The 27830-nt window shown below is 45.0% G+C and overlaps 1 protein-coding gene across 4 annotated transcripts; it reads left to right on the top strand.

Annotated features, from left to right (window-relative positions):
* The first annotated feature begins 987 nt into the window (after nt 1–987).
* On the top strand, nt 988–27543 carry LOC100617816 (zinc finger protein 420-like). Of its 4 annotated transcripts, none has more exons than XM_016432835.2 (5): nt 988–1751; nt 5096–5147; nt 16945–17071; nt 19218–19313; nt 23312–27543. In XM_016432835.2, exons 1-5 carry the CDS (start codon nt 1639–1641, stop codon nt 25426–25428), a joined length of 2505 nt encoding a protein of 834 aa, XP_016288321.2. In that variant the 5' UTR covers nt 988–1638; the 3' UTR covers nt 25429–27543. The 4 variants fall into 4 exon arrangements, with proteins under 4 accessions (XP_016288321.2, XP_016288322.2, XP_016288325.2 ...); XM_016432839.2 differs by lacking the exon at nt 988–1751 and adding an exon at nt 1958–2085; XM_016432836.2 differs by lacking the exon at nt 19218–19313 and having other exon boundaries at nt 993–1751.
* Nucleotides 27544–27830: the final 287 nt, after the last annotated feature.

The following is a 27830-nucleotide window of genomic DNA, read 5'->3' as shown; positions in this document are numbered from 1 at the left end:
TCAATTATGAAATGACTTGCAATTTTATAAATGTGACTCAATTCACTAAATGTTTTATAGATGAGACCTTTAGGAGAAAAGTCACTACAAACATTTCTGGTTTTCTGCTCTTTCTAATCCTGTTTGGGTTTCTTTTGAGCAAAACTTTTCATTTGCTGTCATGAAAATTATCCACTTTATGTCATATAATTCTCTGTCTCTGCTTTCATTATATAAACTTTACCTTTAACTTCCAGGGATGACACCGGAGTTATTTGCTTGCCTAACTTCCTTCTGCTATGAACATGTCTGCCAAAAATGGGTAGAAATGTTGACCTCCTGTCAGTATATGGTGTGAATGTTGATGGAGGCTTAGTTTTTGACAACTGCTTGCCAGCTATCCCAGGATTTTTGTTGGGAAATAGCAAGTTCCTTTCCCATAATACTGTCTGCCAAAATGAACTCAGACTGATGACAATGAGTATCCTTTCTTCATCCCTGATCCAATTCAAAAGGCTTCTAGTTTATCCCCATCAGCTGAAATGTTTGATGGCCTTTAGATATTGGTACGACTTCTCTTTTTAAGAAAACTCCAGTCGTTTCTATGCTTTCCAGTGTACTTATTAGAAATGTGTTTAATTGACTCTATTGTCTGAAGGAAACCTCCTGGTCTTACCTGTTTCCCGAGCCTGCTAGCTTTATGTCACATGACTATACTTCCGGGGAGAGAGCGCCAAACATTGGCCTGAAAAGGATGCTGGGTAAAGGGGGGGGGGGACAAGAAGAGATCTCCCCTCATTCCTGTGAATTATAGATTTACTCCACCCTGCTTAGTCTTTAGAATTTTAGCCACCAGAAATGTAGACACCCCACTTATGGATTAAGTGTGGGGGAGGAAGGTCTATGACCCACGTGTGCTAGCAAGTGACAAATCAGGAACAACTGGCTGACCCCTGGGCTGTCCAAAGCCAAGTTCAAGCTACCAGTGGTACATGTGAGACAGGAAGTGGTTCCAGCTCAGGCTCAGAGAATTTCTCTCATAGCATCCTAAATTGAGGCCTCCTCCATCTCCACCAGCCCCGCCTCCGCCCCTGCCCTCCCCTCCCCTCCCCTCCCGACTCCCAAAGACCCTCTGAGAAGGGAGGCCCAGTTAGAGGAGGGGGGGGAGGGGGGAGGGGAATACAAGGAGGAAAGAGAAACCACCTAGAGGGGGAGGGGCGAAGACCGGAGCCTGAGAAAGTGGAAAGAGGGCCAAATGGCAGCGGAGAAGAGGGAAGATATGCGGGGGAAGGTGAAGCCTGAGGAGGCTGCGGGAAAGTTGGAGAGAAAGCAGGGAAGCGGGGAGGATGCCGGGAAGAAGGAAACAGCGTGATGGCGGTGGAGAGGCTCCAGGAAGCCTCGCAGAGACTGGGCAGAAGGAGGCTTCCTTGACAGGCTACGGAGAAAGGGATCCCGACACCGGAAAAGGCCCGGATCTGGCTGGACCGGACCAGGATCCCCCTTCGGGCCTCCTCCCGGCATCTTCCTGACTGGCTTCGGGAAGCAGAGCCAGAGAAAGACCCCATCGGAGCACCAGAGCCCACCTGGAGATCGATCTGCTACCCAGAATACCCCGCGCGGTGCCCTCGAGGCCCCCCTCCTGCCTCGCACAAAGCGGGAATGCAGAGACCCCAAGGAAAGCGCAGCGCCCCGAGCTGTGTTAGGAGAGAGAAGAGCTGGGAACTGGGGACGCCGGAGGCCCCGGGAAAGCCAGGAGACCCGAGCGCCCTACAGTAAGCGGGGCGAGCACAGGCTCCAGAGGCCCAAAGACCCATAGGGGAGGAGCGGGGGCGGGGCCGGGGCCGACCCTCAGTGGGCGGGGAGAATTGAAGGCGGGGGGGGGGGGGGGGGGGGCCGGGAAGGGAGGCTCAGGAGGAGGGGAGAGGGGGAGGGCCAGCGCCGCGGGGCGGGGCGGAGCAATCAATCGCCAAAATAGGCTGCGCAAAGGCCTCCGGGAAGCCGGAAGTGAAGCTCGCCACAAGTTTCTCCCCTCCTCCACTTCCAAAGCTTTTTCTAACTGTTGTCAGTAGATTGTGAGAGTTCCTCCTCCGCGGGCCTCCAGCCTCGGTAATTATGACGTGGTGGCGGGGTCTGCGGGAAACGAGGACCGAGGGGGAGGGAGAGGAGGAGGAGCCTCGTGGAGGGCGGGCGGCAGAAAACGTGGCTGAATCCCTCTGGGGCCGATACCTCCCTCCTGGGCCTCCTACAGCCTCCTAAAACCAGGAGCCCCTCCCCCCACCACACCCCCCCCGCATCCTGGGACGCTGCCGCTCGGCGGGGCTGGCTAGGCCGGGAGCGGAGCGGGATCGACAGCTCCAGGGTGACCGAGTTTCCTGTGGGATTCAGTGTATCCCGGGGCTGCTCTGGTGTCTGACGGGGCTTGGCTGGGGTCTTCGGCTTCCTCTTCGGAACCTTCTTTGCTCCTAAAACGACCTGCGGGGAGGGACCAGGACTGGGTGCAGTTTTACCGAGCCATGCTAGGACCCAGGAGTCCTGCCTCCCAGCCTCGGGGCCCCGGACCCCCGAGCTCCTGCTCCCCCGCCCTTGGGCAGCCTCAGAGTCATCCCAAGCAGGCTCTATTCAAGCAATAAGGAGCGGACACAGGGCGGAGAGTGAGGAGGAGTTCAGGAGGGCTTCTTGGAGGAGTCGGGATTGTATTTTGCACAGTAGGGAAGCCAGGGAGGGAGAGCCTATGAGCCGTTAAGTGGGGGACAGCCAGAGAAGGTGCTCCAGGCGGGGAGCTGGAGGTGCTGTTCACACACACACACACCCCTCCAGGAGGCTGGTGTGTCCCGGGGCCAAGTGGGTGGCAGGGACGAGGGGGATGGGGCCATCAGGACTGGGACTGCCAGAGAGCATCCTGGGGGATTTGATGAGGAGGCTGGGCCAGAGGAAAGTTACCTGAGGGGCTGAATGGGGGCTGGCAGGAAAGGGAAGAGAGCCCAGGAGTCCCTGCAGTCAGGGATGGGAGGCTGAGGGAGGAGGAGGGCCTTCCCCACCGGGAGGACTGTCCTCTGGCCAAGGGAGCCCCACCTGGACTGCTGGGGAGCAGCTAGTATATGTAGTAGAGGCTGGGGAGAGAGAGAGCTTGTAAACCAAGATGCAGGAAAATGGAGACCCATCTGTCAATCAAAAGAAGGAGTTTCCAAAACAATGTTCCCAGGAGTTGGCAGTTGAATTGACCAGAGAGACTGGTCTGGACTTGGAATCACTCTCTCTGGAGGCTGAAAGACTCTGGTGGAGCTGACTTGGCTTTGTGGTTCTCTGGCTTTGGACAGTTGAAATTGAGAAGAAGGATAAACTTGGCTTTGAGTTGGTGGTCTATCTGAGAGTTGAGCTGGCCAGGAGAAACTGAGAGACTTTGAAATTTGTTTTTCTCTGGGGTTGAAGCTGAGAAAGGAGACAAGCCAGGCTGATTTTGTGAAGAAGAAGAAAGAAGATTTTGAACTGCTTTTGTCCTCCATCTTCCTAACTGTATAAGAGTCACAATTTGTGACTGGACTACTTTCTCGATCCCTCATTTAGATTAGGGACTTCCTCATCCCTCTCACCTCAGTTTCCCATCCTGTTATCCCACTAAATCCCTTGACTTGAAAAGGAAAAGAAAAGAATATTTTTTAGTCCACTGTGGGGGGGAGCCAAAGACTTCCAGAAGAGGGTGGTTGATATAGCGACCCCCCCACGGGAGTCCTATATTATTTATCTGTGGATAATAACCTGAGATGGAGAAGGGAGACTAAGGAAATGGGAGAATAATATAGACTCAAAGGCAAAAGTTGAAACACATGGGGAGTAACAAGAACTCCGAGGAAATAAGAGGATTAAGAGAATAGGTGGGGACTACCAACTCATTGATACTCCTGTAGAGAAGAGAGTCTGAGCATTAATAGGAAGCTTTGGGGGCGACAGCGTCACTAGAAAAGGGGGGAGTCACAACTCCTTTGTGCCTCCTATAGACAAGAGAGTCTCAGCATTAGTAGGAAGCACTTTGAAGATACAGGGAAGTAAGAGCTGTAAGAGAAGAGGGAATAAGAGATGAGGAGGGAAGAGAGGGAAAGTAAGAGAGGGAGTTTCACGCTAGTTCCCCAGTATTTATTGGAGGTTTTAAGAATGTGTATTGGGAGGTGATCCACGAATATGTAACATGACATAGGTTTTAACATTGGTTGAATTGACAATTATGAGATCAAAGAGGTGGAGATTAATCCAACCTGCGCTTTGCAAATGAATGTAGTTTGAGCTGAGCTAAGCTGAGGCAACATGGCTATCAAGGCCCAGCCCATGAATTTGCCAGTCCTATGCTAGAACTTCGGACTGTCCCTTTCCATACAATGACCATCAAGAGGTCTGACCATGTGTCTGGTAATACAATATCAATACATCAGTCATACTTCCCAGATGCTAGCATGCCTGGTATGCTACAGTTAAGGGAGTGAGTGAGAGAGGAAGGAGGTTAGGAAATTGATTGATCCATCAGCCATCAGTAGGGATCAGTAGGCAAACCCCAGAGTATTCCCCAGTATCTATCTAGAGCAGTTTCCCTGTGTGGCAGCATCCCCGTGTACCAGTATCTCTGAGTGGCAGCATCCCTCAGCATTTTTCATTTCTATCTCCATTATAAATAAGCAGCCTTAGGTTCCCTTAGCACTTCTCTCTAGTCACCGCCAGTCAGAGGACAGCAGTCATTGCAAAAGAAACAGTTTGCATGAGTTTACTTCTTGATTTCAATAAGAAACAGTTTCAGTTTATTATTCTATTTCATATAGACATTAGAAAATTTTCTTTATGTCTTGCCTGTATTTCTCTCCTTTGGTGATTCATTTTACTCTTTTACTGTCTTTGCTTCAATGAAACTAAACTGTTAATAGTAAAAGCTGCTGGACATCTCCTTTCCTTTTGCCTGAAGGGCTGACATGAATTTACTCCTCTACTATATTCTCTTTAAAACTAAAATGATTCAATGCTTCTCCCTTTTTCTGTTCAAACTCCTCATTTAACCCTGACAGAGACAAGACCTGGAAAAGATGTAGGAGCTTCACCAGAGGGACTCACTGGGGCTACTTTGCTTCCTCTACAGGGAGCCTGGAGTCCCAGGGATGGCCTTGGAGAGGGACAGACACACAGCCCGGGTAAGTGCATTCCAGCTCCTGTCTAGGAATACTGTCTTTGCTTTCTCTGCTTGTCTAGCGACACTCATACCCTCTTCCTCTGCTTCTTTTCATCTGTTCCCTCGAGTCACTGCTCAACACAAAGGAAGGGAGAAGTCATCGGCCATCTTCCAGGCCCCCCAAGTCTGACCAAGGAGTCCCCTCAGCAGACGTGTCCAAACAAGCTCTGTGTAGGCAGGACAGAGGCAGGCATTGGGGGGGGGAGCTCTCAGGGTTCTGGGTTGTTCATTGGTTCCTGAGGGAAGGATTCAGCTGGGACTCGAAGGAAACTCTGAGGCCAGAGGCAAGAGGGAGAACATTCCTTAAAGAGAGACAGACAGCCCCTGGAAAGACCCAGAATCAGACCATGAAACATCTTGGCCAAGGGTCAGCCAGGAGGCCTATGTCTCTGGGTCAGAGGAAAAGGAGGGAGGTGTGAAGGGAGAGGAAGAGGCTGGAAGGTGAGTATATGTCAATGGAGCCTGCTATAGGAATGGTCAGGGCCCTTACCTGGTTGAGACTGAATGCAATAATTATTTGGTTGCCAAAGATTTTATTTATAAAATCCTAAATGAAAAACAAGTCAGAATGGAGTTTTATGGTGCTTTAATTACAACAGGAGGAAGAAATTAAGAGAGAGGGAAAGGAGTTAACTCAAAATCACTCTGGCTCAGGCTGAGCCAGGTGGGAGTTTAAGGCCTTGGAGAGCCAAGGGAAAATAGGGAGTCAGTCCTTATTACTCACGTGACCAATCTGAAGGAAAGCTGTCTGCAGGGCTGGAGCTCCAGGATTGAACTGCCACTCAGCCCTCTCCACGGGAAATGACGAGAACTCCAGAGGCAGTTCTCTACCTCACTTCCTGAGTTTCACATGTGCCAATGGTGGCTCAAGCTTGGCTTAGAGACAGCCCAGGGGGCCAGTCAGTTGTTTCTGATTTGTCATTTGCTAGCATATGCCTGTGTAATATGGGTGTGCACATTCCTGGGTGCTAGACCAAGCGAGATGGAGAGAAATTAAAAATCACACCTGTGACAGCCAGAATCAGGCAGCTGGGGAGGCCCCCAAAGAGCTCCCCTGTAGCTTTTGTATCCATTCCAAAGAGTGACCCCCTCACTGGCCTGCTGCTGAGCTCCCTGACCTAGAGAGAGTCCGAGGAGTTTGGGGTGAGCCCAGGAAGGACCCACACACAGAAATGGGACCTTTTTCTCAGAATAGGAGCTTTGAGTGTTCTTGCACAGACCTGTTTGTACCAGAACCAGCAACTGGGAACATTCCTTCTCTGTTCAGTAGAATTCCACACTGGTCTAGTCCTTCCCTTGTTGAACAGGCTGGAGAGAAAGGGGTGAGTTTCTGGAAGGCTTGGGAGTTTTCTCTGCAAATAGGATTAGGGAGGTCCTGAGGGAGACATCCTGGCCTTGTCCCCAAGGCATCCTGCTCAGTGGCAAAGAATGGGATACAGACTGACTGGAGTACTTTATGTTCTCCTAAAAATCTGCTTTTAGCCATCTGCATAATAACACTCTGGGGTAAATGTTATTATTCTCTTTATCTCACAGTGGAGGAAACTGAGGCAAACAGAGGTTAAGGTTCTGTGCAGAAGTTTTTCTGTTTTAAGGAATCAAAGTTTTCCAATTTTTTGGTATTATCTCTATCTTGAGTTTAGCTAAGCACTTGTGCCCTTGAACTAAAAAGTACCTCTCACACCTGACAATTTTGCCATTGTGCCAGAAAAAGGAAATGATCATGTCAGAGACCTGTGTACACTCATGCATAGTTGATGGAGTAGTCATCCATTGATTGACTATTTGGAAATTTGCCCAAAAGGCTTTCAAACTGTGCATACTCTTTGGTCTAGGAATGTATCATAGAGATCCCTAACAGGGGGAAAGAACCTATTTTTACAAAGATATTTATATAGCAAGTCTTTTTGTAGTAGCAGAGAATTGAAAATAGAAGGACATTCATTAACTGGGCAATGGCTGAAAAAGTTGTGGTGTGTGATAATAGTGTAACCCTGTTGGGCTATGAGAAATAATAGGCAACATTTCAGACAAACCTGGGAAGACTTCCATAAATTGTTGAGAAGTATGAGCAAAAGCAGGGGAACATTTTGTAGGCTAACAACAACACTGTGTGGTCAGAAGCTGTGAACGACTTGGCTGTTCTCAGGAGTTTAGGGTTGTAAGACGATCCCAAAGGACTCATGAGAAAAACCATCTGCTTCCAGAGAGAACCGATGGACTCTGAATTCAGACGAAAACTTGTTTCCCTTTTTTCCTTCCTTTTATTTTCTTTGGTTTGAGATTTCTTTCACAAATGACTAATGAGGAAAAATATTTTATGTGATTGCTCAGGTAAAGTCTAGATCAGATTGCTCACTCAGGGAGACTATTTGGAACTAAAAAAAAAATGAATGTGAGAAGTTGTTTTTATCTATAATCAGGGAGAAAATAAATTATTATTCTACATACATTTCCCTGTAGCAGTGAGATATGTATGAGATGTTTCTCTCCTACCTTGTTATAGTGTCATCTTTAACATTAAGCTCACATTTGCTTAAACCATGTCTAGTAGAGTATTGTGTAGGCTTAGGCTCTGAGCCTCTTTTCCTTCCAGGCTGCATTACAGTTTTCTTAGCAGTTTTTACCAAATAAGGAATTTTCTCCCAAATTGCTTGTTTTCCACTTGACTGGAGGTATTTTCTTTAGCCTGTTCCATTGTTTTATGTCCTTATCTTACCAGTCCCCCAGGTTTAGGATGACAGCTGGCTTGTGATCTGCTCTGAGCTCTGGCCGTGCTGCTCCCCAGCTATCCTGGCTTCTTTTCATCATCTTCCTTGATATGGTTGATCTTCTGTTTTTCCAAAGTGAATTTTGTTATGATTTTATCCAGTCCTGTCAAATATCCTCTTTCTCATGGCATGAGGGGTGAAATTACATTTTTTCTCCTGGACTACATTTTTTGACTTGATACTCTAAGGATTCTGTTCAATCTGAAGCAGCTTCTGTGAGGTTTCACTAGAGAAATTTATGGGGACTAAAGTATGGAGCTTCCCCTCTTTGAGGAGAGTTCCAGAAAATCTCTGTTCTTCCGTATTATAACAGGTAAAAGTTATGGTTGGACTGAATACTTAATTACTAAATCCCAATGAATTACTCAAGTCAGAATGGCTTTTTTGGTAGTTTATTTATAAATAGTGAGAAGAAATTAAGGAAATGAGAGAGAGAAAGAAACAGAGGTAACTGCTCTGCCCTGGTCTGAACCAGGCAGGAATTCATAGGCTCCAGCAAGGGGGGCTCCCAGAGGATTAAATTTAACATAGATTCCAGCCACGAGGCCTTCTCCAAGATGAGGGGCCTTTCCAGAAGTTGGTGTCTCCAGAAATGCCAAGGAAAGGGAGTCAGCCTTTTCACTAACCACATGACAGTCCAAAGGGAAGCAGTCTGAGATCTCCAGCCCGAGTCAAGTTCCAAGGCAAAGATGTCCTCACAGGAAGTGACCATGAAATTTAAAGGCAGTTCTTTGTGTCACTTCCTGTGCCATATGTGTAACAATGGTGGTTTAAACTTTGCTTTGGCCTGCCCAGAGGGCAGTCAGTTGTTTCTGATTTGTCACTTGCTAGCACACATGAGTCATAGACTGTCCTCCCCCACACTTAATCCTTAAGTGGGTGTGTCTACATTTCTGGTGGCTAAAATTCTAAAGAATAAATAGGATGGAGTAAATTGTAAGGGGGTAAATTTAGGGTTGAGCCTGAATGTAATAATTATTGGTCACCAAGGATTTAATTTCTTAAATCCTAAATTAAAAACTCAAGTCAGAATGGAATTTAATGGTGTTTAATCACAGAAGGAGTAAGAAATTTTAAAAAAAGAGTTAATTTAAACTGTTCCGGCTCAGACTGAGCCAGGCAGGAGTTCAAGGCCTTGGCCAAGGGCAACCTTGCCCTGAGAGCCAAGGGAAAGGGGAGTTGATCTTTTTTTTTTTTAAACCCTTACCTTCTGTCTTGGAGCAGAAGAGTGGTAAGGTCTAGGCAGTAGGGGTCAAGTGACTTGCCCAGGGTCACACGGCTGGGAAGGGTCTGAGACCAGATTTGAACCTAGGACCTCCCGTCTCTAGGCCTGGCTCTCAATCCATTGAGCTACCCAGCTGTCCCCGGGAGTCAATCTTATCACTCACCACTTATGACCGATTAAGGAAGCTGTCTGAGGGAGCTCCTCCAGGCTCGAGTTCCAGGATTGAACTGGCGCACAGTTCTCTACATCACTTCCTGCTTCTCACATGTGCCAATGATGGCTCAAGCTTGGTTTAGGACAGCCTAGGGGACAGTCAGTTGTTTCTGATTTGTCATTTGCTAGCACATGCCAGTGTAGTGTGGGTGTGTACATTCCTGGGTACTAGACTAAGCAAGATGGAGAAAATCTAAAAATCACAATCCCCCCCATGATGATTGGGGGACTAGTCTCCCCAATTGATCACTAAATATAAGCATCCCGTACCCCAAAAATTTCTAACTGCAGGTGCATACAAAATTTACCTTCTAAGAGGAAAACTACAATAGTTAGAGATAAGAGGGAAATAGAAGAGAGAGAGAGACAGTATTTCACTTCAGCTACTAAAATGGACCTTACCTCCTATTAGAGGCAGGCAAAATGATCAGCTTTTGAAAAACAATCTAAAAATCATGTCTAAAGACCCTTTAAAATCAATTTGAGATATTTAGCTCATTAAATTTCCAAAGGTTGTTATACAATCATAACCAGTTTTGATGAAGTCTATCCATTCTTTATGTGACAATTTCCAACATCAAAATAGAAAAAAGGCTGTTTTTTTTTTAATATGAGCTTATTCAATAATATTTGTTCAGTATAGTTATAGGGGAAAAGCAACAGAATATAACAGTAGTTAAAACCCAGTACATTAAAATGATTCAGTGTTACAGAATAGTATGGAATACATTAAAATATGAACTTAAAACCAGCCAAATTAAATCTTAAACAAAACAATCAGCAAAATGCAATAAAATACAGAGATGTTTATAAAACAATAGTGTCTGAAAAGTCTTAAAAATATGCCCTCCAGTCTCTTTAAAGTTTCTCTATCCATTGATATCCCTTTTATCAAGGCTCTTGGATCTCCCACAGAGGAAGAACATAGGTTTTAGTAATCTCAAACTGGACAGGCCCAAATAGCAAAGAGTTGCAGGGAGATGAATTTTTCCCCTCAATCTCAGGCAAGCTAAGTGAAAGAATCAGTGCACACATGCAAAAACATCCTTTGAAATACGCCATGCTTGCAATCAAGTTCCTGTTTGCAAAAGACTCTTCCTTCTTGTTCACCGCCCCCCCAGGTCCCCTGCCAAGTGGAGGCTAATTGTTGCCTAAGGAAAGGACACCCCAGTTTTTACCAATTGGTTTGTGATTCAGAAGACAGGGGCAGCTACCAGCAGCCTGAGGCCTGGGGCTGGCCTGGGGCGATCTGGCTGGGAGGCTGGAAATCAGCTGGGCCAGGGCCAGGGTGGATTGGGACCAGGAGAGAGATCTGGGTCAAGCAGGTCCGGAGTGGATGGCTGGAGGCAAGCATGGATGGAGTGCAGAAGCAGGCAGCAGAAACAAGCTGAACCAGGAGAGCCTTGGCAGGAGAAATGTGGCTAAAAATAAATGATCTAGGATATCTTTTTTTAAAAAATTTAGAAGTTCTCATCCAATATTGTGGTTTCCATTAACTGTAAAAATTAAATTAGTCTCTAAAAATAAAATATATTTTATGAGGCTTATTAAGGATTATTGGAAATCAAGGAATAAAGAAAATACAAAATAAGAACCATGTGCCCAGGGGCTGATTAGTCCATTCAAAGCTTACTTACTACATCTTTGCAATGGAAAAGAAGAGAGCAAGTAGAGAAGAGCGTGGGAGGGGTTACTGCCAGTTAAATACCAATTGTGATCTTGACAACCTGGGGACTCAGGTGAGATTATAGGGAATTCTGGCAAATAATAAGGACTTCTGGGGATTGAAGTCTGGGGTTCAAAGACTCCAGTTTTACATTCTCCCTAAGATCCGAGGAAGACTAGTCTCTCCAATGGGTCTTGTAAACATACCAACTTTGAAATTAAAATAATTTGAGGATAAGAGGAAAAGAGAACAAAACCGAAGATTGCTAGGTGCATTAACAAAAAGCCAGTTAGGGGGCAGTCCTCTTCAGCATAAGAGTATACATACAAAACAAATGCATTCAAACCCCACACAGTTCAAATCGCTATATCTCAAAGTTCACTCTGGATCTTCTGGTGCAGTTTGTGATCTGTGGAGGCATCTTCATGGTGTCTTCTCCAACCAGTTCACTTTTTGGATTCAGAGAGGTAGCAACTTTCTTAACCTAAAATTCTCCTCAAAAGAAATTTAAACTTTGTAATTTAAAATAATAATTATACAAAATCTCAATTTCACAGTATTCCCATAAAGGATGGTATCAGCATTTCCTGTAGGGTGTGTGAAGAACCTGTGAAAAGCTGACCTTGTGCCATCTACTGATTCCCTCTTGGGAAGGAAGGGAGAACTTTGGGTCAGAAAGGGGTGAATTGTGGAAACAATCTCCATCTTGTGACTCAGTGCTGGAGCTGGCTTGGGTCCCTTCTCCAGTTGTGTACCTCATCCAAATTCTGTCTGGGGAGGAAAGTTTATTCAATTGAGAGAATTGGGAGAAAGCCTCTTTACACTATTTGAACCTCTTCTTGCCTGGCTGGAAACTGGACTGCCTGTGCCTGCGGTTTAGAGTCCCTCAGCTAAGGCCAGAGCTTAGGCTGACCAGAAACACAGTCAAATTCTGAGACTGATGGGAAGAGCTTTCTCCTGATTGTATGTCTCGGGCATTCAGTGGGTCTTATCTGCACACTGGGTACTTACTGATCAATCAGTTCTTATTTCTTTGTTCTTTTGATTGCTTACAGACATTAGGAGGGAGTGGTACCCCTTTTCAGGGAGCTTCCTTTGTCCCTCTTCCCCATCCCGATTTGGCAAGTCCCTAATCTTTTCTCCAATTAGAAAACACATGAACCAACACTGGATTGTTTCCTTTGCATTTGCTGGTCTTGTTCAATTCCTCTTTTTTTTTTTTAAACCCCTACCTTCCAACTTGGAGTCAATACTATGTATTGATTCCAAGGCAGAAGAGTGGTAAGGGCTAGGCAATGGGGGTCAAGTGACTTGCCCAGGGTCACATAACTTGGAAGTCATTGAGGCCAGATTTGAACCTAGGACCTCCTGTCTCTAGGCCTGGCTCTCAATCCACTGAGCTTCCCAGCTGCCCCCCAATTCACCTCTTTTAAGGTAGATAAGTTTCTTTTCCCCCTGGTTTTGATGTCCAGTCCTAAGCCCAGGAAAGGGCCTGGTCCTAATTGGTTAGGTACTTGGTGTACATTGATTTAATAAATTGATATGCTCAGAAGAGCAGAGCTTTGATTCCTCAGGCATTTCATCTTTCACTTGTCACAGTTATGCTTCTTGTTTTCTTCCTCATTTGTCTGGAAATCTGGTCCCTGGGTCAAGGCTATACCAGTTGTCTAAGTGCCACACTGGATACCCCCACCCTGACTACAAGTTGCAGCCTCCCCCCTCAGAATAAGTAGACTGTAAGCACTAAGTGTCTCCAACTTCAGTGTGAGGCCTCATCTCCCTTTCCCCATAAGAACATTCATCAGTGGAATCCCCTCCATCCTCTCTCTATCTTCTCAGCCTTTGCCTTCTCCTCCTTACCTCCATACCTCCTCCCCTATGCTCTTCCCTTTCTGAGATTATTAATAGAGACTACCTCCTCAGTCCTCCTCTCAATCCTGTCTAAAGCTTTTGATGCTTTTGGTTCAGTCTTCTCAATATTCTCTTCTCTTTAAGGTTTTACGACATGGCTCTCTTCTGATTTAGCTCCTACCTCTTTTGACCTGTGATTTTCTGTCTTCTCTGTTAGCTTCTCCTCTAGATCTAGTAACATTAGGGTTAGGAGGGAGTTCTTCTAGCCTTGTCTTAGACCCTCTACTCCTCTCCCTTTGGACTTCATTACTTGGTGATCTCATCAGCTACCAGGGATGCAAGCACCATCTCTTTGCTGATGAGTCTCAGATCTACATTTTTTGACCCAATCTCTCCAGTCTTACACCTCAAATTTCCTCACAGAATTCATACTAGGTGACCAGTAGACATCTTGAGCTCAGTGTGTCCTCTTACGATGGATCATTAGAGGAAATAATAAGAGAAAACGTCTAAAGAGTTTAAGTTTATTGATGGGAAGGCTGAGAGGAAGGAGGGTAAAAGGGTACGGGTAGGTTCTGGATCTTAACCCCAAATCCTAATTCCCATAAAATTATCTTAATGGCTATGTTATCTATGCTAAATAAAGTTTCCCCAAACATGATCTCACAAAATAGAGTCCAGTATATGAGCCAAGATCCCAGAAGAAATGTCCAAAGTAGGTTCAGTAGAGAAGTGGTTCTTCTGTCCAGCTGCCAGCAACCATCCAAGCAGGTTTTCTCTCACTCAAGCTGGTATCTTCCAAAGGGCCAGAAACCTGGTAGACAGATGGAAAATCTCCTATCTCCTGCAAAAGCTTCCTCCAGGAGACTACAGTTGAGATCTTAGAATCTTGACTAGGGCTCCATGTGACTTTCCATCATGTCCCTGTCAATCAAATGGAAATTCATATTGCAAAAGTCCTTTTGCAATCTTCCTTTTCTTATTACAGTCCATAACACATTTTTCTCTCACCTAGATAGAACCCCCACTTTATAAAAGCTGTAGCCTCTTCATCCCTCAGGCTCAAAACCAAGAAGCCCCCCTTGACTCCTCACTGTCCCTTAACCATGTATCCAATATGGCGCCAGGACCTGTCAGTTTCACCTTTGCAATATCTCTCCAACATGCCTCCTTGTGTCCTGTGTCACTGCTATCCTTCTGGTGGAGGCCCACATCACTTCCCTCCTGAACTATTAAGACAACCTGCTGCTGGGTCTGTCTCCCACCAGAGTGATTTCCTACAGCTCAGTTCTGATCATGTCAATCTCCTACTCTGTAAACCCCAATGGCTCCCTATTCTCTCCGGGATCAAATACAAACCATTCTGTTTGGTGTTCAAAGCCCTCTTTCCCCTCTTCTTATTCATTATTCCCCAGTCTGTATTCTAGAATCTAGGGAACCTGGCCTCCTGGATTACCTCCGCTACAGAGTTTAAAAAACCCTTTACTTCCTGTCTTAGAGTTGATGGTGAGCATCTGTTGTGAAGCAGCAGATGGCTAAGAGGTAGGCAATTGGGGGTAAGTGGCTTACCCAGGGTCACATAGGTAGGAAGTGTCAGAGGTCATATTTGAACCCAGGACCTTCTGTCTCTAGTTCTACTTCTCTATTCACAAAGTCATCCAACTGCCCCAAATGGAAAAGTTTTTTGTTTTTTTTTTAAAACCTTTACCTTCTATCTTGGGATCAGTTCTAAGACAGAGGAGTGATGAAGTCTCAGCAGTCAGAGTTAAGTGACTTATCCAGGTTAACATAGCTAGGAAGTGATTGAGGTCACATTTGAACCCAAGTCTTCCTGACTCCAGATCTGGCACTCTATCCACCATGGGATCTGGCTGTGTCTCGTTCCAGACATGTTCAGTGACTTTACCTCACGTCTGGAATATTTTCCCTCCACGTTTTAGATCACTGATCAATTTAAACTTCCTGTAAGTCCCAACTCAAAACTCAAAACTTTCTACAAGAAACCTTCCCTCATCCCTCTCAGAGTACCTCCATCTTTTCCATTCTTCCCCATTTCTCCTAGACAGAGCTTGATTTGAGTCCATGTTTCTGTGTATTGTCTCCTTCCCCCGGACTGTGAGCTCCTGGAGGGCAAGGACAGTCTTTTACCTCTTGGAGAAATCTCCAGAAGGACAGAAGAAGTATTGAATGTAGAGGGAATGGAAAGGAAAGTTTCTGGTCCTTGAGATACCCTGTTATGTCCCCGTCTTCTCTGTATCTACCTCCTCTTCTCTCCTGTAGTTCTGCAGTCCAACACAAGAAGCAGCCTCCTAGAGCAGATGGGAGGCTACAGGAATCTTCCCAGGATCCCCTCTGGGTTCAGCTTCACCTTTAGCCTTCCCAGGTTTCCTCCTTCCTCCCTTTCTCCTTGTCTATAGTTTTTAAAAGAAGTTTCTTTCTGCTCTCTCTACTATTGTGCTGCTGGTACTGGTATCTTCAGTTATTCACCCCTCCTGCATTTCTGTTGCTTGGGGTATTCAAGAAGCAAATGATCTCTTCCCTTTGGGGTCTCTTTCTAAAAATACTGCAGACTCCTCTGCACTAGTGAACATCTACTGTTCTGTCCAGGATTGTGAAGCTCACATTTGCAGATGTTGGGAGTGAAATTAACCAGAGGGTAAACTGAGGCAGCAATCCAAGAAAGACTAGCAGAACAATACTGCCTATCACTGAAAGGAGCCAGGGGCTTGCCTATGTTAATGCTCCAAACCCTAAACAGAAGGTTAGATCTCGTTGATTGGGTTGAGGGAGCACAGAACAAAGATGAGACAGAGTAAGTGACATCTACCACAGGATGGAGGGTGACCAGTGGTTATAGAACTGAGATGATCAGGGATACTGTGATTGACTGGAATCATCAGTAATAAGGGGCCAGCAGTGCCCCAGCCCTCCTTCTCTCCTCAGACTAAGAAGAGGTTTTTGTGTGAGTCCAGTGCAAGGTCAGGGCACCGACTGGGCAGCAAACCAGACATGTCTGAGATGGTTCAAGAGAGAAGAAAGACTAAACTGACTCCCTGCAGCTCCCCTGAATCTTCCAAGGCCAACGAATGCCTTGAAATGAGGCTAGAACAGTGATGAGGTGCCCAAGAGCTGGATTCTGCACTTCCCCTGTTACAGGCTGGCTGAGTGTGGAGCTGAGCCAGGAGGCAGAGAAGCAGGACTCGGGCAGTTAGCAGACAAAAGCAGTTACTGGTCAAGAGGATGAATGAGTCAATGATGCGAGATCAGCTGAGCCTTCTCCAAGGATGGGTCACCCGAGCTGCATCCCGAGTCCCCGAGTTCTGCAGAGCACCTTCTCTCCTTTGTTGTGCCTTCCACAGTGTTATCAGTAAAATATGATCTGGTGGCTCATTATGGCTCATTACCTGACTGATGAGCATTTATTAGGAGACGGGGGAAGAGGGGGCGGGAGAGAGGCAGAGGGAGGTCTCAGCCTTTCTAAATCTCTTCGATTCAGCTTGCTCTGCTGGGCTTCCCAGAGATCAAGAGATCAGGAAAGCTCAGAGATAAACCCCACAGCGCAGAGAGCCAGTCAGTTCTGGGGGAGGTACAAAAGCCCGCCTGTCCTTCCCTTGCCTGCTTTTTATATTTCCTCCAGCTCCCCCCTCCGTGACTCTGGTTGTGGGACATTGGTGACTCTCACACTGATGCTGGCTGCCCTAGGACACAGCAATGGGGCCACAGACACGTGACTGACACATACCATTGTGGGGGCCCCTGGGATTCAGGCTGCTCTTGAGGTCCCCTAGAGATTTCCCTTCACACACCAGTAAATCCTCAGCTTCCCTCCGAAGCATCCTAGAGCTGCTCTTCTCTAGCTTCCATTGGGCTCTTACAGACTCAGCTTCTAGTGCTGGCTCTGACACTGACATAGGGCGGGACCTTTGGGCCCCTCTTTCTCTGTGGGTCAGTTTCCTCCTGTAACTGACCAGAGGTGGGCTCTTCCTTGTCATGTGACTTTCAGCTCTCTGTTCTCTGACTTGGTCTGCTTTAGGAGGTGGTGACATTCCAGGATGTGGCTGTGGACTTCACACGTGAGGAGTGGCGCCTCTTGACCCCTCCCCAGAAGGATCTGTACAAGGAGGTGATGCTGGAGAATGCCCGGAACCTGCTAACAGTGGGTAAGAAGCCTCTCCTTGGTGCCAGAATCTGCCATCCAAAGGAATATCGCCCTCAGGAGCAGGCAGGGTTAAGAGTATTTTTCAGTCATGAGGAAGGGATGAGGACTGGTATGCTGAGTCCCAGAGCCAGGGCCCTCCTGCTGCCTGGTTCTTCTGTAAAAGGACTTTGCATCATGTAATGGGACCTTAGGGGCTCCCTTTGGTGCTCCTGAAGTCTGAGATCAAATTTGTGTTGGAGAATCTCAGCCACGGAAGTGATCTCAGAGCTGCTTCTCTCCCTTGTCCTTAGGACCTGGAATTAGGTCCCCCAAACCCATCTGAGAAAACAGTTCAGTCGGGTTTTCCTCCCAGCCTCGTCCCCTCTATTGGGGATCTTTTTCTCTTTAACCAGCATAAACTCACATGTAGCCTCCCGGCCTGCGAGAGGCTGCAAGGGTGAGAGAAGATAGAGATAGAGTAGAAGTTTTGATCCCGCAAAGGGCGTGAACGAGCCGACTTTAGAGATGTAAATAATTGAGTCAGTAGACAATTATAATTTTTAAGAGCCACAGCTGCTCCGACCACTGGGTGTTATTATCCAGGCTGTCCCACCCAATGATCTCAATTTAACACTACACTGGTCAGAGGATAATGCTAGCTCAGATGGAAAGGAGATCAGAAACTAAAGGAGGTAGATAATGCTAGGTAGCATTAGGAGAGAGAGAGAGAGGAAGTAAGGCAGGCCTGGCCTAAAGACCAGGCCTTAGTGAGAAAGATAGAGAGGAGAGAGACAGGGGAGAAGATGTTCCTTATCAAACCTGTGGATGTCCTCCAAGTGGGCGGAGCTGACTGCGGCTCGTTTATTTATATGCTTGACAGCTCAATACATATTGAACAGTTATATGATACCTCAATACATATGGATGAGTTACCTGGGGTATTCCCATTGGATAATGCAACTTATGACAAGGTGAAGGTGGGGTTATTATCCCCGGGAGAGTGAGACAAAGGAAAGCAAGGTTTCGCGCCTAAACTTCAGCCACGCTGGCAATAAAATTTATTGCCATGCACAGGATGGCCATGTGCTCACTCACAATCCTTGTCTCCCCATAATGCCTATGGGCTGGACTGCTACATCACAGCTCCGTGGTGTCCCCAGGAGAGATGGTTTGTCCTTAGTCTTCTTTTCTATTGCACTAAGCCTCCAGCAGAGCCAGTAAAGAATGGAGGGAAGGGATGAAGAGTGTATAATAACTTGCTCTTGCCTGGGGCTCTGCTGCTGGTTTTCTCTGTAATATTCTGGCACTTCTTCCTCACCTTCATCTTCCTAATTAAGTGATAAAATTATCCCTGTTTTACAGATGAGGAAATAGATTTGATTAAGTGCCTTATTCTTAGGCACCCACATAGGAGCTGTTTGTGGTGAAATGTTAACTGAGGCCTTCCTGCTTCTAATCCAAAGCCCCTGCCCCCTCCTCTTCTAGCTGCTTCTCATTTGAGATAATGGAAAACTATGCATTCAGTCTATCTTTCTCTAAAGAAAATGCCTGAGAACCAAACATTAGGGTTCCGGATTGGTTCCCTGACCTTCTTCCCCCTCCTTTCCCTTCCCTAAATGCTGTGGAAACTCTCCTCTAGGGCCCCCAAAGGCCCTCCTTGCCCATCTCTATGATTCTCAGAATGAATGGACTGGCTGGGAGATAATATTGGGCCCAAGTAGGATTGTTGAATTTCACAGGAAAGGAGGCAGAGCTCTAGCAGAGAAGAGTCCACGAGGCTCAAAGAGGTGTCAGAGAGGGAGGAGAATGCAGTGTGATGGGATAGAAGTCAATTCCTCAAGGTCCCTGTGTCTGGAGGTTCAGAGTGACCCAAAGCACTGACCCTTGCATCTAGTTTGGAAGTTTTGGAGTTCTTCCAGAATGGACCAGAACAGGATTGAGGGGTGTGGAGGGGCTGTTGCTCATTCAAGGCCCCCCAGGAGGTTAACAGTCCCATCCTACCCTGGACTATTACATTACATTCACTGAGGGGGGAAGGGCAGAATTCTGGAGGAACCCCATGGACAGATTGTCTTGAGTGAAGTCACTGGAGTCCCCCAACTTTCCCTCAAGAGAACTCAGTGACAAATTTCTCTCAATTCTTCTCCCTGACCGTTCCCCATTCCTAGGGCTTTCAGCTCCCCCACAAGAAGTGATCTCTTATTTGGAGCAGAGGGAAGTCCAGTGGATGCTGGAGCCAGAAGGCCTGCTAAGCTGCTGCCCAGGTGAAGGAGGACAAAAGAGGCGTGGGAGAGCCAGGGTGACCATAGGCTTCTGGGTGCTCCAGTGAAGCCAGTGCTAGATTTGGGGGCAGATGGATCCAACATGGAATTCTTTTTCAGAGGTTTTACTAAGGCTCCCTGAGCAAGTCACTGAACCCTTGAGCCTCAGTTTCCCCATATGTAAGATGAGGCTATTGGATTCCATTTCCTATCAGCTCCCTTCATGAGATCTACCTGTGATCCTCTAAGAAGTCATTGTTTTAGACTGAAAGGCTTGAAATTCTCCTCCAGGAGCCAGAAGGGTTGAGCTTATCCCCTCTGAGCTGTTTAGTATTGTGACAAGGAAATCACTTTTAAAGACTGATATATATTAATTTAAAGTCTCCAAGGAATTCAGCTATGTAATTCCTTAATGAAAACTCAAGTCAGCAGTCAACCTTTTATGGAGTTTAATTACAAACAGGAGGAAGAAAGGTATTAGAGAGAGAGGGAGGGGGAAGGGGAAGGGGAGGGAGAGAGAGAGGGAGAGGGAGAGGGAGAGAGGGGAGAGAAGGGAATAGGGCTTAAATACCCCCTCTGTTTAGGCTGGGCCAAAAGGCCCAAGCCCTTTGATAGCTGAGGCAAAGAAAAGAGATCAGTCCCTATCACTCACGTGAACAAAATGGAGAAACAGTCTCAGGGGCCTCCACCTCCAGCTTCCTTCAGAGCAAACTTCTCAGAGCACAACCTCTCAGAGCAAAACCTCTCCAACCACCTCTAGTCCTCAGACCCCCCTGATCTTTAAGGAAACCATCCAAGTTCCCTCCCCTCAGTTCTCATATCTACCAATCACTGTCCATGTCTTCCCTGTGCCAATGGTGGCTCTAGCTTAACCCAGGACCGCCCAGAGGTCTCTGGCTTTGCACATGTATGTTGAAGGTCATATTCTCAAATAATTAAATCTTGATCCTTTGCTGCAGCCCTTCCTAAATCCTGTTAGGACTGAGTGGGGTGGAAATTTTATTTTCCAAGACCTGGTTCTGTCATTCCAAGTATCTCTATTGTATCAATTCTAAAATCAATCATGACTCAAAGAACTTCCTGTTCTATGCTTAAGCATAGGTCAAAGCCCTTTCCATTGTTCAGCAAAAGGTTTCTGTCCTAAAGTAATCTTAAGAAGGGAGGAGGAGGAACCTCCCATGCCAATGGGGTTCACATTCCAATAGAGTTCCCACTATCAATAGGAAATTTTTCAAGTATGAAATTTCCCAATGGTGAAATTTCCAACATTCACAAGTCTAAGAAATTTTAAGGTTTACAGTAGCCAGAAACATGTATGAGGGCTTGCTCTATGCTGGGCCCTGAGTTAAGTTATGGGGGACATAAAGCGCTGCAGTGGACATCCCCTGCCCTCCAGGAACTCACCCTCTGTTAGGGCAGATAGAAACATGCCAACAGTTCTATAGAAACCCTCTAGATCTCAGCTCCAAGGAAGCTAATTGTGAGAGGGAAGTCTCTGCTGGGAAGGAACACTGGAGAGGTCTAATGGGGGAGGTGTACTGGGCTTCAGGAGAGCCAGACTGAGGATTCTGGGGGAAAATATAGTATAGAAAACGGGAGAAGCACCAGGATAACTTACTGCAAATGGCCATGTTTAGCATTTTTGCTATGAACCTGAGAACAGATGTTGGACAGTATCTCACGGAGAGAAAGACAGCAAGTGAGAGTGTTTGGAGCATTGGGGAGAAATGATTTGTTTCTCAGAGGAAGAGAGTTCTTATCTCATTAGTGTGTGAAAGGCTGAAGGTGAAAGAACAATGGGGGTCCTGAAAGGAAGAATACATAGGCTTATATGAGAGATGGGATGGGCTTCTTTGCATGGAAAGAGATTTTCTTTAGCTTACAGAAGAATGACCTTTTCCTCTGATCCTGAGGCCAGAGAGGAAAAAGAGGCAGCTGAGCTGGGTGAAATGTGGAGGATAAGAGAGAGCTCTGCAGAGAGGTCCAGGTATTGTTCAGTGGAATATGAAGCCAAGTTCTGAACTCAGAAGGTGAGGCAGGGGTTGTTAGGAAGCCATGAGGGAGAGCTAGAGACCAGGGATATATTTGGAAGGTTGCCTTCATGGGTGGGAAATGGAATCCATGTAGGAAAAGTCATAGCATTGCCTTGCCCTGCTGAGGATCCAGCTGAGGTCAGGGAACCTCAATGTAGAGTGCAGCCAGGCAGCTGGTTTCCTGATGTTCCTTCTTTCCATTGACCGGCAGCCTATGAGCAGGAGTGAAGACTGCTGCCTTACTTGGAAGCAATCCAGGGCTAAGCTTTCCCTAAATCATCAGCCCAAGCCTTTTCCTGGTCTCTGGGTTCAGTCTTTGTCCTGTTCTTGGACAATCAGGTGACCACAGCACCTCACTTGAAGGAGATGAGAGGCTGGAGTGAAGCATCTGGGATCTCCAGGATTGGGTCTACTCTAATTCCAACAGAGTTACTGTTGACTGCTGAGAAATACGGGGAGGAGAGGGACAGAAACACAGCTGAGGCCAGAGGATGTATTTGCCTTCCAGGAGAGTCCAGACTAGGATCCTTGTAGAGTTTGGACCTGACATAATTCCAGGGCCCAGTCAGTAAACATGTATTAAATAAGAAATATGTTCTAAGAACCAAGGTAAACTCTGCACATACAAAGGAAGGATACCACCAATCTGGGCTGACCTGGAGCTCACAATCTAGAATCCAGATTTGAAGATAGTTTAGAAAGAAGTAACAGATCCTCAATCTCACTCTGAGATGATCCAGGGATAAAAGAGTGTTGGGGAATGGAAATGCATTTTATTCAACAGGGAAATCAGAAACTAGAAGAGTGAAAAGAATGATAGTTTAAGGAGAAAAACAGTCAAAGGAGGAAATAATCCCAATTTTAATGATAAAAATAAACACCATTTGCATATGACCCCTAGTATGTGTCATATACTTTAAAATTTTTCTCTTTTGATCCTCATAAGAACTCTGGCAGTCACTTGATCTTATTATGTCCAAGTTATAGTTGAAGAACCTGAGACCAACAAAATTTCTGTGACTTGCACATGGTTAAGAATCCTCACCAGTTTCTCAGGTCCAATGAGAACGCACCACCACCTATATTGGAATTATTTAACAGAGTATCATGAAAATGCCTTTTCGTATATGAGGTGGGAAATAGGAAGAGAATTGTAGGAGCTTTCTTTCCCATTTCCTTACAGAAGGACCCTAGGACTCAACTTAGTGTATGAGGCATCTTTTTAAACATGGGCAATGCCATGTTTTTATTTAATTTATATTTAGTAGAAGGATTTTATTAAAAAGAGGCATTAAAAGAAAAGTAATGGCTTCTCTCAAAGAGTAGGGAATATAGCAAAATCTTTTATACCTTGGATAAATGCAAAAAATTCCTGAATTTCTTCCATCTGATCTCAAATATGGGAACAAAAAATAAGGTTGAAAGCAATCATGAAGGGAATTACATAATGATTACACAGAAGGTAGATGATGAAATAATAGAATTATTTGTGTTACAATGTATTTCTTATACAGTGGTGTCATACCTGTGAATAGAAAATTGAGTGTCTAGATAATGAAAATGAAAGCAAAAAGATTGAAAGTAAATTGTCTAGTATTGTGGACAGAGCACGCCCAGTCACAAGATTTGGTCTCAGGTGCCAAGATTTCAGGTCATTTCAGTCATCCAGCCTTCTGGGGTGATGGTATGAGTGAGGAATGTAATAAAGTTAGCCTATTCTGAATCCCAAATTTCTTATGAAGAGCCAATGATATCATATAGGAAGCTCATTGATATTTAAATTGTTCTTTGACTTTATGGCCATGACGTTTTCAAAAGATATTCTGCCCATTTAAGTTGGAAGATGTTTTCTTACCTGAGGAAATAGGAAAAAAAGTGGTTTATTTTTTGAAAGCTGAAGAAAGGAGATAGTTATATATGTGTATATATATCACTCTATATGTATGTTTTACTGATTGTTTCTTTTAGAAGGAGAGATCAGACCTGAAATGAAGACAAATTCAACAGAGGGTAGCTATCCTGTGGAAGAAATGGACTTACAACGATACATACATAGAGATCCTGATGACTTTGCTTCTAGGGAATTCTGTGTTTCCCTTCAAAATTCATCTCATATTGAAAATCAAAGAATGCAACCTGAGGAAAAATCTAGTGAAAACAATCAGTGTAGAAAGACTTTTATACATAGATCCAGTGTTGCGGGACATGATAGAATCCATACTAGCAAGGACTCTTATGAATGCAAGCAATATGGAAATACATTCAGTGAGAGCTCCAATTTTGCTGGATATCAGAGAATCTACTGTGGGGAGAAACCTTATGAATGTAATCAATGTGTAAAGGCGTTCAGTATGAGTTCCCATCTTGCTATACATCAGAGAATCCACACAGGGGAGACACCTTATGAATGTAAGCAATGTGGTAAGACATTCACTCAGAGGTCCTGTCTTGCTGTACATCAGAGAATGCACAATGGGGAGAAACCTTATGAATGCCAGCAGTGTGGAAAGACATTCACTCGCACCTCCAGTCTTGCTATACATCAGAGAATCCACACTGGGGAGAAACCTTATGAATGCAAGCAATGTGGGATGACATTCAATCAGAGATCCCATCTTGCTGTACATCAGAGGATGCACACTGAGGAGAAACCTTACGAATGCAAGCAATGTGGGAAGACATTCAAGCAGATGTCCTATTTTGCTGTACATCAGAGGATGCACACCGAGGAGAAACATTACGAATGCAAGCAATGTGGAAAGACATTCAAGAGGAGGTCCTGTCTTGCTGTACATCAGAGAATGCACACTAGGGAGAAACCTTATGAATGCAAGCAGTGTGGAAATACATTCACTTGCACCTCCAGTCTTGTTGTACATCAGCGAATTCACACTGGGGAAAAACCTTATGAATGTAAGCAATGTAGAAAGACATTCACTCATACCTCCAGTCTTGCTATACATCAGAGAATGCACACTGGGGAAAAACCTTATGAATGCAAGCAATGTGGAAATACATTCACTTGCACCTCCAGTCTTGTTGTACATAAGAGAATGCACACTGGGGAGAAACCTTATGAATGTAAACAATGTGGAAAGACATTCACTCACACCTCCAGTCTTGCTGTACATCAGAGAATGCACACTGGGGAAAAACCTTATGAATGTAAGCAATGTGGAAAGACATTTACTCACACCTCCAGTCTTGCTGTACATCAAAGAATGCACACTGGGGAGAAACCTTATAATTGCAAGCAATGTGGAAAGACATTCAACCAGAGGTCCCATCTTGTTGTACATCAGAGAATGCATACTGGGGAGAAACCTTATGAATGCAAGCAGTGTGGAAAGACATTCAACCAGAGGTCCCATCTTGCTGTACATCAGAGAATGCACACTGGGGAGAAACCTTATGAATGCAAGCAGTGTGGAAGGACTTTTACATGTACCTCTAATCTTGCTAAACATCAGAGAATGCACACTGGGGAGAAACCTTATGAGTGCCGGCATTGTGGAAATACATTCACTTCCACCTCCAGTCTTGTTGTACACCAGAGAATTCACACTGGGGAGAAACCTTTTGAATGCAAGCACTGTGGAAGGACTTTCACATATACCTCCCATCTTGCTAAACATCAGAGAATTCATACTGGGGAGAAACCTTATGAATGTAAGCAGTGTGGAAATACATTTACTTGCACCTCCAGTCTTGTTGTACATCAGAGAATTCACACTGGGGAGAAACCTTATGAATGTAAGCAATGTGGAAAGACATTCACTCACACCTCCGGTCTTGCTGTACATCAGAGAATTCACACTGGAGAGAAGCCTTATGAATGCAATCAGTGTGGAAAGACTTTCACATGCACCTCCAGTCTTGCTGTACATCAGAGAATTCACACTGGGGAGAAACCTTATGAATGTAAGCAATGTGGAAAGACATTCACAGATTACTCCAGTCTAGCTAGACATCAGAGAATCCACACTGGGGAGAAACCTTATGAATGCAAGCAATGTGGAAAGACATTCAATCAGAGGTCCTATCTTGCTACACATCAGAGAACCCACCTGGGAAAAGTCTTGTGAATGCCAGTGGTGTGGAAAGACATTTAGTTGTCGCTTCAATCATGCTATATGTGAAAAACATACTAGGGAGAAACCTCAAAAATGAAAACTCTGTGGAAAGGTGTTCATTTTCAGCTCCAGTCTTACTATGTTGTGGAGGAAATTTCCATCCAATTTCAGGCAGCATAGTAGAATTCGAAATCTGTTACCCTAGAAACTGATTCTCTACTTCCCATTCATCCTGTTCTTACATGCTGGCACAGACAGGATATAATTTTGTTGGAGCCCTGCCTCTCATGCTTCTCTACCTGTTAGGGTAGCTGAGAACATGGGGAATTTTTGAGCAGCTAGAAAAACTCAAGTCACATGGTTCTATTTTAAAACTAATTGAATATTTTGTGTTAATCCAAATCTCATGTGTTTTAAAATAATCAACAATGTATAAAACAGGATACAGGCACTGAATTTAAAAGTACTTTTCTTAAATTCCAATATCTGTTGTTATAGAGCTTTATTTACTATTCAGAAAGGAATGAATTGACACAGCAATGGTGTCTACAGAACTCCAAATTCAACTCCAGACTCCAGCTTCCTTCACCTCCCTAGTGTCACCGTCCACCCACATTTCATAGGTCACCTCTCTGTGATCTCCCATATTGAGGTAGAGTTCTGCACTGAGTATAGTGTGGAGGAATCTCATTTTGGATGTGTTGTAAAGAGTGGGCAGGCCAAAATGCCAAGGCTGTCTAGGGAGATGAATTTCTCCCCTGAATTTTAGGATACTCTAGGTAATTAAAAGGACCAGTGCTGCCAGGAAAGGTAGTTATTTGAGATAAGTAATTCATGCTTCTTCCATAGAGTAGGCCATTTTTGCAATTCTACTTCCTGTCTGTACTTTGGAGGAGTAATCTTCCTTGCCCTCTAGCGGTAAATGCCAGAGGCCAATTGTTTCCAGGAAGCTGCTTTTAGGCCATGTGGCTGGGGGCAAAAATAAGGTTTAAGTGGCTTCCAAGCTTGAAACCACATGGAGGCTTGGAAAAAGGAAAAGAGTAGACTTCAGAGAGCAAAATAGGGCTAAAATCTGTTAATTTTACCTCAGTGATCAATACCCTCTAATAAGAAAAGTTTAAAAGTCCTAAGGGAAATGATTTCTAAGGATATACCAAAACATTTATGGTTCTTTTTGAGGTGACAAAGAATGGAAACCTCAGAGAGAGACCATCAATTGAGGAATGGATGGACCAGTTATAGTATATAATTGTGATAGAACACTATTGTGTTGTCAGAAATGCTTGAGGAGATTGGAAGAGAAAGGAAAGAAAAGAAATAAGCATTTGTAGAGTACCCATTTTGTGCCAGAGCAAGAGAAAAATGTGATCTCTGCCCTCCCTCATGGATCTCACAGACTAACAGAGACAATATGTAAGTAACTGCACACCTATAAGGTACCCTGGAAGGTATCTCTACTTTCCTTTTTCCGTGTTTCTCTTTCATTCCAAGTGACAAGCTTTCATAATCCTGGGAAGAGGTCTCTTACCTTCCCCTCCCCTTTCCCCCAGCCAAGGGAAAGAGAAAGATGAGATTCTCCATCCCAGACTCGTTAGTCACTGGGTCTTATTTTCTAAATACTTGATCACAGACTTTTGATTTGGTCACCTTGAATGTTGGGATATCTGAGTTAACTGGATACAATTTAGGGATTGGTAACCAACATGTGCAATAGTTCCAATAACAGCCCATCCTTGGAGGCCAATCTTGCTTCTGTTACTATGTCTGGCCTTCATATGGAGAATAAGACTGATTACACCTGTTATAAATCCTTAGAGGCCAAGGATCCCTTGAAGGTTATTTTTCACAGAAGACCAGGCTCCTGAGAAGGTGATATAGAACCCTTCCCTACTCTCCACTTGTGTGATCCATCATTTATTCAGTCACTACAATATCTTGTGACTGTGAACAGAGCCCTTATACTGAGCTAGAAAGGAGCACTATTTATTTCCTACATCCAGAGTGGACCTGGAATACTTCTAAGAAAACATGTTAACAAGATGGTTGTCATAGGGAAGGTTTGATTACTCTCTCTCTCTTTCTTTGATTGATCATTGTATTATTAATTAAATTTCTCTATAAAACTCAGTTGACTTGGCCATATTCATAATTGTTCTATATTTCCCTTGCTCCAACCTATTTTAAATCTAACATCCCAAAGACTTGAACAAACAGACCAAGAGAGAACATTCGCACTTGGGAATGGGGGAGACCCTAAGAGAGCTGGAGCAGAATTCTTTCCAAAGCTGCTTGTCCCCCAGGTCTTCTCACCTCACAAATATCCAGGAGGTTACAAGAGAAGAACACCTGAGGCAGCCCTCAGGTCCTGAATCCCCGGGTCTCAAAGGTACTAGAACCTCAAGCGAGATGCCATG

This window comes from Monodelphis domestica, chromosome 3, assembly GCF_027887165.1.
Source record: "Monodelphis domestica isolate mMonDom1 chromosome 3, mMonDom1.pri, whole genome shotgun sequence".
NCBI lineage: Eukaryota > Metazoa > Chordata > Mammalia > Didelphimorphia > Didelphidae > Monodelphis > Monodelphis domestica.
The sequence above is the reverse complement of the archived record's forward strand: the minus strand, read 5'-3'. Positions and strand labels throughout refer to the sequence as shown.

Excerpts from the sequence above, each read along its gene's own strand:
- LOC100617816 (XM_016432835.2), top strand. The coding sequence starts at position 1,639 with ATGCAGAGACCCCAAGGAAAGCGCAGCGCCCCGAGCTGTGTTAGGAGA. Across the intron at positions 5,148-16,944 it reads GGGACAGACACACAGCCCGG|GAGGTGGTGACATTCCAGGA; the intron begins GTAAGTGCATTC and ends GGTCTGCTTTAG. Across the intron at positions 19,314-23,311 it reads CCTGCTAAGCTGCTGCCCAG|AAGGAGAGATCAGACCTGAA; the intron begins GTGAAGGAGGAC and ends TGTTTCTTTTAG.